The sequence below is a fragment of the Cavia porcellus genome, unplaced genomic scaffold (assembly GCF_034190915.1).
Source record: "Cavia porcellus strain 051 isolate PalLab524CR breed Dunkin Hartley unplaced genomic scaffold, mCavPor4.1 scaffold_1, whole genome shotgun sequence".
Lineage (NCBI taxonomy): Eukaryota > Metazoa > Chordata > Mammalia > Rodentia > Caviidae > Cavia > Cavia porcellus.
In genome coordinates, this window is record NW_026947484.1 from 196408112 (window position 1) to 196426412 (window position 18301).

The 18301-nt window shown below is 46.3% G+C and overlaps 1 protein-coding gene across 1 annotated transcript in view; it reads right to left on the minus strand.

The window, feature by feature from the left end:
• Positions 1-4766: 4766 nt before the first annotated feature.
• Positions 4767-18301, minus strand: part of Ttll11 (tubulin tyrosine ligase like 11) — a 265404-nt gene continuing 251869 nt past the window's right edge. The window contains exon 9 of the mRNA XM_005004045.4: positions 4767-6552. Within this exon, the coding sequence (XP_005004102.4) occupies positions 6287-6552 (266 nt within the window). The 3' untranslated portion in view covers positions 4767-6286. The remainder of the gene's footprint in view (positions 6553-18301) is intronic.

The window sequence follows — 18301 nt, forward strand, 5'->3', positions numbered from 1 at the left end:
GCTGCACCACATCAGGCCTCAGGCAACAAGAGTCAGCTGATTACAGCCATGAGAGAGCTCAGCTGGCTCTAAGGGTCCTCAACACAGCGCTACCAGGGTTTGGGAGGAGCTAGCTGCAGTGAACTGAATGCTGTATCCTCCCCAAATTCATTTGATGAGATCTTCGCTCTCAATAAGATGTTATCAGGAGATTTGCGAGATAACTAGGGCATGAAGGTGGAGCCCTCACAAATGAGATTAGTGTCCTTATAAAAGGGAAGCTATGGAGTTCTCTCACCTTCTTTCTGCCAGGTAAGGACACAAAGAAAGGATGGTACTGTACAACCTAGAAGAGAACCTTCGCCAGCAATGCTGGCAACCCAACCTTGGACACGCAGCCTTCAGAACAGGGAGAAATAAATTTCTATTGTTTATAAGCCTTCCTGATTTATGATGCAGCCCCAGTAGACTAAGATAGCAACATAGCTCTTTCCTTGAACCCCAGAGAGTGGACCAACCCTGTAGTCCATTGCATGCCATGGTCAGCATATACTCATGTCCTCCAGGTGTCACCGTGGCTGGGGCAGTGCCAGGGGTCACAGCCAGGCTCAGGTGGCTAGGTGAAAATGCTGTTGTATTTATATGTTGGATGAGTTACTTCTCCTACCACTTCCAGCTCTGTACAGTGGCTGGAATGTAAAATATACTGGGATTTACCCCACGGTTAAAAGTTGGAAGAACAAGGATGACCTTACTTGCAACCCGAAATGTACAAAAAAGATAGCAGTTGAGCTGTGGGGTTCTCTGACTCCAGCTGTGGACTGCTGTGCTCACTAGAGCTCTCTGGCTCTTTTCATGGTGTATACTACATATAGCCATGGGATGCTGCTGGCTTCTGCTCTATTTCTTTGATCAACCAAAGCAAAATAGACCTCAATGCAGAAGTTTAATTCATGCCCCTAACTCACTGGGTAAAGAGGAAAGACATCTCCTCCTGAGCCTGCCTTGGCTCGTTCATAGAATTGAAAGGTTGGACTGCAGTGTCCATGGATACAGCATTGTAACAAAGCTCCTTGCATGGGAGATAAAGCTGCAGTGACTTGAGTTAAAGACAGAGGTAGGCCTGAGTTCTGAGGGGCCACCATCAAACGCCCAGGGATCCTGGGGGAAAGGGAGGGTGGAACCCCTCCTCTGGAGTCCGCAGTGCCCTTCAACTCCCCCCACCCACCATTGGCCTGGCTGGAGGCAGAGGGCCAAGGCAGGGGTAACCTCATTGGCTGCCACATAGCCGCCTCCTCATTTGGCTTTGGGCATCTGGTGGGTGTACCTGGGTGTGGTGACAACTCGGTCACACTGCAAGACCATGATTTGTAACACAGGAGCCTAGGACCAAGAGACTGGCACACACTGGGATCACGAAGCAGGCCTAAAATCTGACCATTTTGTCAAATAGCAATCTTGAGAGTGCAGTGCCCGGGGTCACAGCCTGCCTAAGTGGCTTTTCTCTCAGCGGAGGGGCCGAGCAAAACAAATGCTTCTCCGTGTCTCTCAGGGAGGGGGGAGGGAGATTTCCAGCAAGCTGGGGGCTTGCTTTATTTTTAACTCAAGGCCATCTGTTTTCCACTTTCTGCCGGGTGGTCGGGAGTCTGGGAAATATTCAGAGCGAACATATGCTGCTCCCCTGGGGTCTTGAGGGAGGCGGTACTAGGAGGTGGTGAGGGCCTCCGTTTTCAGGGTCAGAGACAACAGGACCAGGCGCACCAGCAGCACCAGGAATGACTTCTTTGGTGTGGCTTCAGCAGTTCTCCAGGGTCCAGCCTGCCTCGAGCTCCCCAGCAGAGGCTGAGACTTGCCCCGCATACCTGCTCCATGTACAAGGTGAGGGCTGGTGCTGGGCCACGGGGTTGTACCTTCTCCCACAGCAGGTGTCCCTGGTCCAGTCTCTGCCAGGTGGCTGAACTCTAGGGACAGGGCCTCCTTCCTAGGATAGACAGTCCCCCGGTTGGAGGATTCCCCAAACTCCTCCCTCTCCCTCCCTGAGGATCTCAGAGTTTCTTGGAGGCAATAATTGGCTTCCTAAGCAGACATTAACTGCAAAGAGAAAAAAATTAAAAGGCACCCTTTTCCTACCAATTGACCCAAAATGAAGGAGCACTGCCCACTGCGTGGATTTGCTGTCAAAAATTATCACGCCAAAGGAACTGTCAATACTCAGCAACCCGTTACTCAGGGAGCCTGTGCTTGGCAATGCTTAGCTTTGTTTCATTATTGCATTTTAAGAAGTTACCAAGACAACTGAGGCCAAGTAACAGAACCCTGACTTCATGCGCCATGAAAATTTAATAAAGACTTTTTAAAGGCTTTTAAGAGGCAGGAGCTGAAGCTTCTTAAAGGCAGTGCTGGGCACAGAGGGAGGAAGGCTGGGGCACATGGGGGTCTTACCAGACCTCCCGGAGCCTGTGCCACAGTCGATGAAGTGACAGCAGTGTTCCTTGGCATCTGACAGTTTCAGCATACGAAGACTGTGCCTTGTCTCAATAGACATTGATGACGACACCTCCCAGGTGCCAAGTCCTGGCTATGCCAGGCTTTTTGCATCCACTGTGACCATTTCCACATCGCAGGTCAGGACTAGGGGTCAGAGAAAAATCACTGGTCCATGGTCACTTAGAGCACAATCTAGACTCAGGTCTGATTTTGAAGCCCTGGGTCTTCCTAGGATTGCTTCTCTGGGATTCCCCTTTCTGATATAAGAGATTTGGAAAGGAAAAGATCAAGGCAGCCTGGGCCAGGCTTGAGGGAGCTCCGGTGAGGAGCAGGTCCTATAGCCCAGTCCTGGGTGGAACCTCAGCCAAGGCCTTCCTTCAAGTTGGAGGCAGAGTTTCCCAGGAGCCTCCTGCTGAGCAGGCTATGCTATGGGGCTGCAAAGAGACCTTCTTCTTCCACTCTCTGAATCAGACTCAGAAGCAAATTGCCAGAAGTGAGGAAAACATCAATGATTTTACCATCTCGTACCAGTGCTCAGTGGCGTTCAGTGAGTATATGCATTGTGCCGCGTGGTTTTCCTAAGTTATACAAAGATCAAGACTTTGGGTTCTAAGAGATGAATGCAATGGAATATGTTGAATATTCTGAAGAGTTCCTGTGTGTCCCGGAATAGAAAAACAAACAAACATAACAAAAAAACTGGGCTTACATTGTGAGGGAGAAATTCATATGCCATGTAGGAAAACTCTTGCCTTCATCAAACCAAATAGGCGACTGGCAAAAGTATCAAGGAGGCAAAGTGGACTTTAGGTTAGGACGCACTGTGGCGAGTCCCCTTCCTGAGCAGGGACAGCTTCCTCAGCTCCCGGATGGGAGAGTCTGTCATTTCTGAGCTTCCGGAGAAAGTGCTAAAATGCTGAATGTTTTCAACTATAGGGCCGAGGAGCACAGGACATTAATCAAGAAATGAAAGAGAAAAAAAAACTCAAGCTATTTTGGAGTAACACTGCCAACCACAAGGCAAACTCCAGACATCAGAACAGGCAGGGACCATTTCTCAGCCCATGAATGGCTTTAAATAAGTGAGGCTGAAAAAGAGGGAGAAAGGAGGGAGCTGTGCACTTTGGTTTCATTAGTCTTGGCCGACAATAATATTCAGGAGGGTTTCACCTTTGTCCCTTTACATTTTGTGGGACACCAGACTCTCCTCCGAAGGTATCACTGCGGCTCAGCAGCACTTTGGTTTACGAAACGCACGCACATTTATTATGCTTCCCACGGTCTTGCCTAATGTTCCTAAGATTGAGGGAAGAGATCACCCCATTTGTGTAGTTGAGGACTGGCACCCTTACAGTTCTACATGGCCTGCAGAGCCTTCGTGGGTTGCTCATGGCAGAAGAGCAGCTCCCAGGACCCGTGTCTGTAGAATGGGGCCACGATCCACGATGGTGCAGAGGAAAGAGGACAGGGCTCTGGAGCCAGGGGCTCTGCCCTTCACCAAGCCAGGACACCTAGGGCAAGCTGGGTAACCTCCTTGGGCACTGGAAAAGATGCTGATGATCACCTTCAGCCTTCAGTGGGTGGCTGGGGGGATCAAGATGAGAAGATAGACTTAAAAGTCCTTTGTAAACTGTGAAGCACTGAACATGGGTTTTAAAATTCATGTAGGAAGAGAATTCATTTTGGGAATGTCAGTTCCTTTCCAGCCTCAACCAGTGCCACTCCCTGGCTATCCATAGCCACAGTGCACAATCTTCTCTGAGTGAGGCACTGGACAGAGGCACAGCTAGTGTAGAGCGTGAGGGACAGGCTGTGTGCTTCACTGAGGAGCAGTGTGAGAACCATCAGCCTGGGGAGGGGGTCCTCCTCAGTCTCTAAGGGATGAAAGAGAGTGGGTCCCCTAGGGGACACAGTTGAGACCTGTGCTGGGGCCCCTGCAATTTGGCCAGGGAGAGATTCTCAGTGTCACTGGGGTGGGGTACGGGGCATCATGGGATGGCCGCTGTGCTTGGAGAGTGAGTGAACCAGGCTGGGATCCTGGAGAACTGGCTGGGCAAATCCTAGAATGCGTGGTCCTCAAGGGCATCTGTAGGCCACTGCATGGCATCAGCAGCAAGGGGATGAAGGGCAGGCAAAGGTGGAGGAGAGAAGAAGCTGGGATGGGTCCTGAGGGATCTTCAAAGAGATGGACTCATGTCACAGCCAAGCACAGGAGACTCTGAGTTCTAATACGGAATGGCCTCTGAGCCAGCCCGGTCTCCCTGGCTCTGTCTCCCCTCTGCCAGGGAAAAGGACTCATCTGCTTTTGCTCTTTATTCAGTACCACCCTGCAAATAAGTGACTGGTTATCAAGGGGGACAGACACATGGGACTACCCGGGGGAACTGAGGAGATGGAAGGAGTCTCTTAATGATCTGACCAGCAGTACTGGGGAAAAGGGACCCAATTTGTCACGGAGGGGCCTCTCCTGAGATGGCAGCCTCATATCTCTGACAGTCACTGCAGAGGCTGTGTCCCTTAGGGTGTGGGGCTCTCCCAGATCCCTGTCCACAGGAAAGGGGGTTACTTCCAGGACAGAGGGCCCCATAACTGATAATGACCTGCCTCTGGATGACGGGCACGGTGGAGAGGACATTGCTTGCCATGTGTGGTAACATTTTTATATCACTCCAAAAATGTGGTTGGAATTCAGCCTCTGGATCCTCCCCCTCCCCAGTTCAGTGTGCTTGGTTGGGGTTTGCCCTGGAGACTGTTCCCTGTGGCAAGTGAGCACTTTCTGTGGAGACACTTCAAAAAGCAGTATCCAGGGAGAAAAGACTGCAGTTCCAGGCTAGTGGCAAACCTCCTGGCATGTCCCCTGGGGCCTTTCATGGTGAAGTCCTTGTGTTCTGTTCATGAGGCAGGAAGAGCAGGTTTGGAGTCTTCATGCTCTGCTTCTCACAGAGGACCCCTGGGGAGCACCAATTGTTCTGGCCGGGCCACTGTACTTTCAACATGCACTTCTGCTTGCCCTGGTTTTTATCTGGCCTTCAAATCCTCTCCAAAACCATCTCCCCTTCCCCAGGGCTCCCAACATGGTACTCAGCACACAGGGACCCTTGACCATTTGCAGGGGTCCACTCAGAGCTGCAGGACCACCTGGACCATAAATAAGTTAATGGCACGATTCTTGCTTTGGGGTCAAGGTCTAACAAAATGACCTCTGTGGCTCCTGACAGCTCTCAGGCTGTAGGAATCTAATTTAGTTATATCTTAATTATATCTTAATTAGTAACAAACCAAACATTGCAGCAACAGGTGAGCTAATGAAATAAATGAGACTAACCTGTTACCTATACCAGTGTAGCACATAATTGGGTTGGGGGGGGGTTTACACCTGCCTATTTGATATTTCTTTTCCACTTCATTTTGTTGGGGAAGAAAATGAACATGACAACGGTGGAATTTAACCAGCAGCTCTCAGAGGCCCCAGCAGATCTGGGGCTCAGCTTCCTCTCCAAGGCACTCGGTTTGGGGATTGTTTGTGCCTCCCCACCAGGAGGTTTGCCCTAGTTGGTGCTCAGAATAGAAGGTGCCGTCTGTCACATTTCAGATGTCATATGTCCACTGATGACTGCAAATAGGGTAGGTCACTAAGAGGTGCTGGGAAGGAGGCGGTGAGAATCAGCCTTGTGAAGTGGGAGCTCAGCAGAGCACAGAGGCAATGGACAGGAATCACAGACAGGGTCCTGGCAGCGTGCCTGCTGTCCCTCCACAGGTAGAAGCCCAGCACTGTCCCCAGCCCTGAAGGGCACCATCTTCTGGGAGGACAGAGTGGCCTTCAGGAGAGAGTAGGTCTGGGGTGGGAGAACTTCTCAGCACCGTTCGCTTGGGACGGGGAACAGGCGTCCTGGTGGGGGATGGAGTGGAGGGACCGGCCCCCCACTATGCCGCTCTGCCTGCACACCAGGCGCTTTTCGTCCAACAGGGACAGGTGGTATTCGCATAGGTCGATCAGCGAGGCCACCTGCTCGTGAAGTGGCAGCATCTTGAACTTCCTCTGGGCCAGGAAAAAGAAGGCTTCCACGAAGGCCTGCAAACACATCCCTGTGGACAGAGAGAAGGCATCAAGGTGCGCCCTACTACCCCAGGGAAGGCCCAACCCCACCTCAAGGCCATCAACAAAAGCAAACCTCTCTCCCTGCCACCTCCCATTCTGGAAAGTCCAAAGATGACTGACCTCCCTGAAACACCTGGTGTTTTCCAGTCACTTGTAGGTTCACTCTCTTAAACATCCCAGAGAAACCAGCTTAATTATCTCTGTTTTACAGGTGAGGAAATTAAGTCTTGAGGAATAAGGAGACCTGGGTAGAAAGTGATCAAGTCTGAACTTAAACCCAGCCAAACCCTTAGTTAGCCCTGAATGTCACACTGAAACGTCCCCTAGAACTCAGCTCCTAACTTCTGTAAGAAGTAAGAAAAGTTACTGAGACAGACCCAGCCTGATAGCAATGTTCTATACACTGATACTGATGTCGGTTACATGTCAAAACACATCTAATGAGGTGTTTTTGCTGTATATCAGTTTTACTTTGAGAAGTAAAATAAACCCAACTCCCACTCTCCGGCCAAACTTATGTTCTGGAACATAGGATGTGCAATCCTCGAGGTGTCTCTGGAATGTCTTTCCCTGCTTTTTCTCATAAGCTACCCATATTTGGGGTCTCAGCTCAAATTTATTTTTTTGATGAAATGTTTTCCACCCTTAGGTTAGATGGCCCCAGGTCCAGGAGTTTTGCACTGTTTTTGGTTGCTTTGGTTGTTTCTGTGGTGCCGGGGATCGAACCCAGCATCACATGCATGCTACACATTGCTGAGCTCCACCCTCAGCCCACTTCTGGTACTTTACTTTGCAGCACCTGCAAGAGCAAGCAGCTTGCTTGGTGTCTGTGTGGCTCTTTAACTGTTCCCCTCTTTCCTGCTGGACTGTGAGCTCCAGTGCGTCTCTGAACTCCCACTACCAGCACCGGGAGAGTGCTCAGTACAGACACAAGGAGTAAATGAGTGAGAGAAGGAATGAATGAACAAGTGAAAGAGTGCATTAGCTGGTGCTAGGCGCTTTACAGACATAGCCACTGGTCCTGCCTCACTGTACTCCTGTGAGGTCATCATTAGCATGTTCCATTTTATACATGAAGAAACTGACACTCAGAGAGATGTAGTAACTTCTCTAAGGTCATGCAGCCAGAGAAGAGTGCCCTGAAAACTCAAAAAATGTAAACTAAATTGTGCTGCATGAAGGGTCTGAGTCTTTTCACCATCCAGTACAAACAACTCAGAGTCTAGATCTATGGAACACCCTGAGTTCCCTGGGGAAGGTGACACTGAAGTTGGACTGAATGTCACAGAGTGTTTTAGCTGAGGCCAGCTCTGACTCTCAGTCCACACTTTCCCAGTGGCCGAAGAGTTACTCACCTACCTGCCACCACAGGCTGGGCCTGGAGTTTGTGGATTCTGGATAAACATGGACCCTGGGACCTGAGAGCACATTTTTGCCTTCAGAACTTGAACTGAGCAAAGCAATTGTTCTTTGTCTCCTTCCAGGTCCATCAGCTTTTGGGCTTTGCCTCTCTTGACTCCAGAGGCCCTGCAAGCTTGGCCCTGACAGGAGGAGTTGATACACAGATCCCTATCCTGGTGGGAAATGCTTTGGATGTAAACAGAGGCCTTGTATGGAAACATGGGGCCATGGGAGCCTCCTTGTAGGTCAGATGCAAGTGACTGCTAATTGCCATCGCTGGATCAGGCTTTCCTAGTGTGTGTGCGTGTGCGTGTGTGTGTGTGTGTGTGTGTGTGTATACAACTGTGTGTCCGTTTGTGTGCATACATGTGCCTGCACATCATGATTAGGTGGAAAAGGCCAGGAGCTAAAGCCAGAGCTGCTCAGTCCCAGCCCCCACTTCCCAACTGTGTGATCTAAGCTGCTCCAAGTGTGTCTGGCCAAGGATGCCAAGCCTGCAAACTGCACGTCCCTGGTCCCTGACAAGATAAGCAGCTTGGGCCAGAATGTAAATTATCCATCTCATCAATCACATTGTTTAGTTCAGCTGACAGAATTTTGCAGCAAGTCTTTCCCTATAAAGGAAGTGGCGTGCTGTTTACACTGGCTCAAACCTCTTGGCCAGGACTGTAACAAACAGTTCATGGGTTGTGACTTTGAATAGCTTTGATCTACAAGACCCTTAGCAGCGTTACTGGGCGATCCAATCACCACACTCATTGCAAAATGTGGGTCAGGGAAGGGCAAAGACACTGCATGTTAGCTTTGCATGGCTGGGGCTCCAGCTGCAGGTCTGTGGACCACAGTTGGGGTAGCAAGGACAACTCACTATACCACAAACATCTATAATTAGAGCTATAATGCATAGGGAAAAATACAGTAAGGACATATTTGGGAAAAAACTATGTGGCTACATTACCTGAAAGAAGACATTCTCAAATGAGAAGTTGGACTTGATATGTTTTACTTGGTTTTCTTTTGCTTGACTGTGCTTTCTGATTTTCTGTGGTAAACATGTGTGATTTCAAAATATGCATAGGAAATTGTAGCAGGAAGAAAAAGGTGATACAGGGGCAGCTGCTTTTAATTCTGAACCTTTTGCTACTATTTGAATCAGAAGCCAGGTACATGGATATATCACCTTGGGGAAAAATGCAAACTTTCAGTATATGTATGTATTTATAGATACATATATATATTCCCTTTCAATAAAATGTTTACACACACACACACACAGAGTCCCCCATGCTCTCTTATCTTTGGGGATATGGTTCAAATGTCCAGCAAATGCTTAAAACTACAGAAAGCACCAACCCACATCCTGTATATTCTTTTTTTCTCTATATGCCCTCCAGCACTGCCACGCAATACCAGAATCAGTCTCTCCTGCCATGTTTTATGCCCCCCCCCCCCACGGCTACAGTGCATTATTAAGTATATAAGGGTTCCTTGATCCTAAGCACTGTGATACTATGACAGTTGATCTGGTGACAGAGACAGCTACTGGGTACCTCATGGGCTGGCAGCGTATACAGAGTGGATATTCTTGACAAGATTCACAGTGTTGACAGTGGCTAACAATGAAAAGCAAACATTCAGAGAAGAGGGACTGATATAAAGAGAAAATAGGAGAAGAAGTGAAAGGTAATGGAACATCTGTCTCTGTGTCTGATTTGTGTAAAAGTCACCTCCACTGCTCAGCAGCCCCAGGGCCTTTGCCCAGCCCTCCTGAGTATGTCCTTGTGAGTGTGGATAGTGGTGAGCATTGGAGAGGGCAGGGGACTCTGCCCCACTGAGGCCCATCCATCCTAAGGGGCTGTGCGTTGGATTTGATCCACATTCATGAAGGTGGGTCAAGAAATGGTGAAATGGTGGCCTGACCCGGGTCAACAGTCAGTGAGCTTCACAGAATGGAAGGCTTTGGAGAGCACTGGCAGGACAATGCAGCAGGGAGGGAATGAGGAAGCTCGGGATGACCTAAGTTTGGAATCAAGATTTGGGCTGCTGGGATTCCCACTGGGAGGTGAGCCTGGGCCAGGCCAGCGGGAAACTCCTAACTGGCTGGAGGCTCTGGCCTCTTGCAGAGCCTCCCGGGACAGTTGGTATGTTCTACCTGGTAGGTCTGGGTCTTTATCCTTCCTTGTTACTATTTATTTTCAAATGTAAGGGGAACATTAGTAGAGAGTGTGCCTCACACCCTGTTCTCCCTCAAAAGCCGAGTGACTCTGCTGACTGACCTTCCACCTTCTCTGTGTCTGCAGGCAGATGCATTTTCACTCTACCGTAACAGATGTGGAACATCACTTTACTTAAAATTATAAACATTTCTGTAGATGCCGATGCAAATGTCATAACTATGATTTTAATGGATGCATATTCATTCCATCAAAGCCAAGAACATTGCCATATTCCTATAGTCCCAGCACTCAGAAGCCTGAGACAGGAGGATGGTTTGAGCCCAAGAGTTTGAGATCAGTCTTGGCAACATAGTTAGACCCTGTCTCAAAATAACAAATAAAATTTTATGAAATTTTTGCCTTGTATATAATTTTTTTCCACCTCCTCTCTATCAAACACTTTATATTTGTTCACTCTTATTGAGGGTATTATAACAAATAGTTGGTATATCATTGTTTTTATTTCTGATTCATTTATTTCCTAACAGAAAAACCCCAGGAATCTGAGCTTATAGCAAATCTTAGATTGCTTTGGCAATTAATTGCATGTTAAAGATATTTTCAACCTGATAGGGTACCTAACAAAGTGCGTGAATTGGTAGGTTACCCAGGCTGTACTATACTACCAAAAGTATAAGACAATAGCGACAGTTAAGTGGTGGCAGGATTGCTGTAGACTTTTAAAAATGCAATTTGACAAAAATTTAAGAGCCACTCAAGTGTTTATATAAATTAACACAGTGATCATATCCTAGGAATTTTACTTAACAAATTATCACTGTCAACTTACAGTACAGTGCGGTGTGTTCGTGTGTGTGTGGGGCTTTATACTTTTGTGTATTTGCTGGTGGAGGATGTGTCACTTGGGCCTTTTTTATTTTAAGACAGGTCTCACTAAATTGCCTAGGGTGGCTTGAACTTGTGATCCTCTTGATTCAGCTTGTGAGGTAGCTGGGATTATTGCTGTACATCCTTGCTCCCAGCTCTAAAGCATTTATAAAATCCTTCCTTCTCCTTCCCATATTTTCCAGGTAAGATAACGCATGCTCTTTGTTCACAATGATTAGGAAAAAAATATATATTATTTTAAAAAATACCACCAACTCAGCTCTCTGAGGCCAGTGATTCTGTGAAGTCCACATGACCCCAGGTGGCATTTACTGCCCTTTCTTCGTACTTTTTCTTGGCTCTTGTCCCTCCGTTGTCACAAACCCATGGATACATGATGAAATGGACCCCCTGGGAGACTGTGAGCCCTAGAGACCAGGCCTGTGCCCCAGTCATCTATTTCCAGCTTTCAGGTTGGCTGGACATACAATAGGTACCAATAAAGAGCCATTTAATGTACTCAAGCAGCCAATGGGCCTTTGAACACCCTCATGAGCTAGGTGTGATTATTTCCATTTGACAGCTGGGGACACTGAGTTAAGCCAGAGGGAAGGGAAAAGAGCAATTTATGAAAATGCTTCCCGGAGATCTGCCAACTTTATAAACCATAAGGATACAAAGCAGAGGCTCTTGAACTTTTTAGAATTCTCCCAGTCCTCTAGGGCACAGGAGGCTGTTAAAATGCAGAGTTTCTGATGCAGAGCTCTGAGGTGGGGCCTGAGAATCTGCATTTCTAACAAGTCTCTGAACCAAGGCTTAGAGACCAGGAACCCTGCTTTGAGGACCCCACCCCCAGCCCCTACCATTTGTCTGTACCTGATTCACAGCCAACAGCAAAAAAGAGGCCTATTTGCAAAAAGACCTGCCCTACACTGAGAGAAGCTTGACTTTGGGCTAAAAATATCTACATTTTAAAAAAGACATTGATTGAGAGAAAACCCAACCAGTTATTTTTAAAAGACTAATGATGGAGCTGAAAAACCATGAAATCGCTCCAACTGTGCATTAAACCCTCTCTTAGAATCTGAAAAACCACATGCTCTCGGTTCCTTCCAGTGTCACTGCTGGCCCACCAGGCAGAGCGAGCTCTGTGTCCTTCTCCCAGGTCCTGCCTTCTCTCTCACTGAGGAGACAGAGACTAGAAAGGTTCTAGAAGGTGAGGCCACAGGTGGCTCTGCAGACTCTGGATTTCATGCTGAAGCAGATGAGACGGGTCAAGCAGTTTGGAAGTGGCATTATTATGGCTATTGTGCTGAGGCCAAGTGACAAGGGGCACGTGTGAAAGCAAGGCGATCTGCTTGGGGACTGACCAGGGCTGCACTAGTCCAAGCAAGAGCTGATGGTGGTGGTGTGGGCCACGGTGGATGGGGCTGAGGCTATGGAGCTGGTCAGATTCTGAGCGTAGTCAGTGAGACCCAAGGCTGGCCAGTGGATTGGATCGGTGTATGAAGGCCAGGCAGTCCCTATAGATGAGTTCAAAAGTGAAATATTTAATCAAGTAAAGCAAGATATAAATACATTAATAAAAGACATGCTAAGCACTTCTCAAGAAGACACAGATGGAAGAATGGAGGAACACAAAGGAGAGAATGGGTTGATGAAGAATATAAAGAAAATATAGCATACATGAAGCAGATTCAAAGAGATTATCAGGAAATTAAAAACTCTATAGAAAGCTGGCAAAACTGCTTGAAAGAAACTAGGATGGATTATCCAAACTAGAGGACAGGTTTGCAATGTGGGATTATGAAAGGAAAATCTTTTTAAAAATAACAAGGAAACAAGCGGTAACAATACAAAGGGTAGAAGATGACAAGAGGATCTATAACTTGAGAATAAAGAATGTGAATGAAGAAGCTGGGGTACAAACAAAGGAACTACAAAGGCTATTCACAGAAATAATTAAGGAAAACTTCCCAAACATAGGAAATGATATGCAGATATATGAGGCATACAGAACTCCAGCCACCTAAAACCAAAACAGAACTACACCCAGGCATATAATAATCAAGATCCCAGAAATTCAATATAAGAACAAAATATTAAAAGCTGTTAGAGACAAGAAATAGATCACCTATAAAGGGAGGCCCATCAGAATCACAGCAGACTTCTTGACACAAACCATCAAGTCAAGAAGAGCTTGGAGTGAAATATTCCAAGCCCTGAAGGAAAATAACTTCCAGCCCAGATTGATATACCCTGTAAAACTGTCTCTAGAAATTAATGGAGAAACAAGATGCTTCCAAGACAAAGAGAAACTGTGGAAATTTGCAATCACCAATCCAACTCTACAGAGAATAGTGCAGGGCATTCTAGAGAGAGAGAGAAAAGTACCAAGATTCCAAGAACAGTGGCAGAGAGGCCTCAATGAATGGAACAGAAAGCAGAATGAAGAAGATAAGCAGACAACTGATGGCAAAAAAAGAGCATAACAGAAATGAGGCAGAGAAGGTTGGTTATAATCTGTAATATAGCTGACCTTGATACACTAAATTTTTAAAAAAGAGAATCAGGGGTAGAGTAGATCAAGAGGTAGGGTCCACCAAGATGCTATTTATAGGAAATATAATTAACATGAAAAAGGGTACATGGACTGAAAGTCAAATATGGGAAAACAATATTCTATGTGACAGAGAACCAGAGAGTAATAGGGGCAACTAGACCAGTATTTGTGGATACGTTGGAAAGACCGGATTTAATAGGTAAAGGAATACAATCAGAGATCAAGTCCAGGAGAGAGGAGGTTCAGAACCACTTAGGTAAATAGCAGGTTGCCCCCACCCCAATTTAAAACCGAGGGTGTTGGTGAGACCCAAAAATGCACAGTGAACCCTGGGGAAGTGAAAGAGGAGGGATAGTCTTTAAAAAGAAGATATTGTTAATAGTGTATCAAGAATTAAAACCCATGTTACTCACACCACTCTGCTTAGATAGATTTTATTCTGTCCCAGTTTGTCTACTTGCATTAGATTTTAGGGCATAAACAGCTATCCCAAAAACACCAGGAGACAGTAATCATATTTAATTTCCTATTAACTTAATTTGGAGCCCTGTATGACTTATACTGTTTTATCATGACTGATCTTAGTTGAATTTGGTTTGTTTGATTGCTGTTTGGTATCGACAGATTTTATTCAAAACTGATATGATTGATAGTATCAAGTCTGAGAGTATAGGCAATTACACTGAAGATAACAAGACTCTACCATACCCATTCTGGTTTGATTACTACCTATTTTTGAAGTTTTACACTATCTACAAAGTTTTGTTTTTATTAATATTGTTATGTACTGCTATATTCAATTATACTATGTCTGATGAGATAGACAATTCTATTGAAGATAACAAGAGACAACACAGGAACCATGGTAGAACTCCTTGTACAACAGTCTTATACGTCTTTTTCATTTCATGTGTTTATAGGAATATGTTTTGTTTTTGTCTTGCTTTGTTTTGTTTCTCCCTCCAATATAGAAAGGATAGAAATACATGTTAAGATTCATGCATGTATAGAACCTATAAACAGTTTCCAAGAACTGATCTTATGACACATGATGAAATCAACAGCTAGTTTGAAGAAAAAGAGACACTACAGTGCCCAGTGCTGATCCTGGAGTGTCATGATATGAAACCCAGCAATACTGTTATTCTTTGTTCAGAGTGATTTTAGCCTGCTTGGGTTTGTTCAGTCTCAACATAATTGAAGATATGGATAACTGCATGTATGTTTAAGTAGATGGGACTGATAACCATATTAAGTTTTTGTTGGATAGTTGAACAGAACTGGTTGCAGTATCACTGTTTGAATCCCCACTTTGTATTTTCCACTTTTGTATCTTGAATAACTATTTGTAAGAGGACAATCTGTAATCATCAACTAGTGATTTCTTACTGTTTATTTTTTCTTTGAAAGTATGCATTATTTCCTCCTGTTTTCGTTTTGTTTAGTCTTTCTTTAAATAAAAATTAATAATAATAATAAAAAAAGAAATTCTCTTTGCCTCAGTCTCCCACAAGTGCTATTGGACCTGGCTGGTTTTCAAAATCTTACACTTAATCTGAAGACCTCACCAGAAATGTACATTCCTCTTCCTTCCTTCCTTCCTGTCTGCTGGCAGTGGGACCCAGAAGCAGCACTGATCGCACCAGCTTTAGGGGGTCCATCCAGGGTGTGTTTGGAAATAAGCACCTTGATGTGCTTTGTCTTGAAGAGCTGTCAAGAAGGCAGCACAGTGAAGAAGCCAGAACTGTGGCCTGTGGGAGACCTCGCACTGGGCTAGACCTCCTGCGGGTGCTCACGATGTGGGGATGCTTGGAAAAGCCTTCCCCCTGAAGGTCAGTGCCCACGCCTGCACCAACTGCCATCTGCTTGGGCTGCCGAAACAGAACCCCACAGACAGGGTGGCCTAAAGTGGCAGTTTACTTTCCCAGACAGGGTACATCCTGGGTTCTTACAAACAGCCATCTTCTGTGTCCTCACATGGCAGAGAGTGAGTGACTAAGCTTTTTTCTATCTCTCCTGATGACCAGCCTTATTGGATCAGGGCCCCACCTTTTTTTTTTTTTTTTTTTTCCTTTTGTACCTGGAATTGAACACAGGACCTTGCATTTGCCAGGCAGGCACTTATACCACCGAGTTATATTCTCAGCAATGACTTCACTCTTCTGATCTCATTTAATGTTAACTCTTGCTTTGGAGGCCCCATATTCAAATAGAGTCGCCTGGGGGATTAGTTTCAACATATGAATGGTGAAACAATTTAGTCCATACTATTCTCAAACTCTCAGTTAAGCTGAGGTGCCCCCAGCCGGCTGCTACCACTACCTAGGTCTCTGAGATTACTGGAGCCATTTAGAAAACATCAGAGAGAAAAAAGAAAAGAAAAGGCAAGATCAGAGAAGTCATATCCCCATTCCCTGCTCTTCCACCAGCTGCTTGGAAAAACCCTCATGGCTGGCATTTGCAGTGGGAAGCATCCCATGGTAACATTGCTTTATTGGCCTCTTTTGGCAATTAAAATAATAGAGCGTAATTACTTGTTAGGAGCCCATGTTATGCGCACAGCTTTGGCTTACATATAGATTCATTGTAATCATACAGCAAACATATGAAGCAAGTGCTATCTTTGATCCCATTTTACATTCAACAGACATGCCAAAGTCAGAGAGCTGGTTGGTGGCACACCCAAGGACAGTTCCCTTAACTGCTTTACTTTGCTGCCGCTTTGAGAGTTTTCCAAAATGGTATCTTACCCCAGCACCCTGAAAAGATTAAAAAGGAAAAGAAAATAAAATTCTAAAAATGAGACATGGGCCCCATCTCTCTCTGTCGGATGTCAACAAGGAAGTATAGTCAGATCTGTGGGCCTTTGCAAACAGGCGTCCTCCGCCTGCCTCCCACACCTGAAGATAAGCTGTTGAGTATTTTCAAAACTTCATTTGGCCTGACAGATGTCACTGGAGAAAGCAGACTTTGAAACATGCCAGTTGCAGCCAAACTCAGGCCTCTCATTGGAGACGGCCACTGGGATATTGAGATGCAGCCCCTGACAGGCCCTGGCCTCATTCTGTCAATCAGCCAGGGAGGGCGGGCCCACCCCGTCCTCAGGCGCATGCACTCCTCTCCCTCCAGGGAGTCTTCCTCGCCCACAGACTTAATGCAAGCATGGTAGCTGCTCTCCAGTAATCCCATCATCTACTCTGGGGCTTAAGGGTGGAAACAAGCATAATACTTTACATGGGAATATCACTTTCCAATTCACAAAGGATGTGTGTCTTCTCACCTAGTCTCAGAGCAATGTTCAGGGGAGGATAGTGGTATGTGTGTTGCCCATGTATGGTTGAAGAACACAGATCCAGAGAGGCCGAGCAGCTTGGCAAGGTCACCCCTTAAGTGGATGATGCTGCATTTGAATCCATCCTGACCTCACCCACAAACCCACATTCTCCCTACACAATTAGGCGTTCTTAATGCCTGACATTTATGTATTAGTTTACAGTTTACAGAGCGCATTTTCATACATGATATAATTAAACCCAAATCACTGTTGACAGCCAGGGATATTATCCCAGACTGAAGATGACACTTTTTCTCTCTCTCAACCTAAGCCTCTCAGCTAGCCATTCTGTTTCAAGTTACTGGTGTGTAAGGATGGTCCTTGCCAATTCCTTCTCTCTCTCCAACCTTTAAATCTCTTGCTTATTACTGACCTAGATGTTTCAGTCTCACAGTGAAATCCTAACTGTGTACATGTGCACGTGTTCTGTCTGGAATTATTGCTAGGAAATAAAGCGGAGCAATCAGGACTTGAGTGAGTTTAGCGATCCCTCTCTGCAGAGATGGATCCCAGAAAAGCTATCCACAAGAACTGAGCCAGCACCAAAGTGGGGTTCACCTGCAGAACCTCAAGCTTCCAGCATTCCTAGGGTCCGTAGCTTCTTGTATGTTGCTGCATGGCCGCCAGTTATTACCACCATCTCTCCAGGTCTGGGGCTGGAGTATCAGAGGACTCCGGGTAGGAGATCACACCTGGGCCATTCCCATGAGGTGATACTCGGCTCTGTGAATGGTGACTGGGACTCAGATGGACCGGTTCAAGTCCCAGCTCTGCCATTTAGCAGCCATCAAGGTGTTTTGTGTTCCTGGGTCCCAGTTCTCCATCTGGGGAGCAGGAACAGTTATGTCTACTCAGAGTGGCTTTCACAGAGTATCACCCAGAAAAGGCCCAGCATAGTGCTTGTGAGCTTGTAGTCAGGTGCCTCCTGTTACTGCATCATTTGCTCCACGTTTGTTTGTTTATTTATTTACTTATTTACTTTTATGGCCATTGCAGGATTGCTGGTCACAGCAGCCTGAGTTTCAGGTGACTGGTTTTTCTAGAAGTCCCTGTCCCTCTGCACTGCATGGTTTTGGACTGGTGTCACTTTAGGAGCCTCACTTTTCCTTACTATAAAATGGTTATCTCTCAAGATTCTACCAGTAGTGATTATGGAGGGTGAATCAGTGAATTTGTAAAATGGTACCAACTAAAACAACAAACTGCATTTTTAAAGGATCTTCTCTCTGCCAGGACCTCCCCACCAATCCCTGAGAGGCTGGCACTGCTAAAATTGATGAGCACAGAGACTGCTGGAACTGCCAAAGACCCAGACTCATGCCCGGCGTCATGTTGCTCAAGGTCACACATCAGCCGTTCACCACTGCCCTAATCTGCTCTCCCCCTAACAAAGG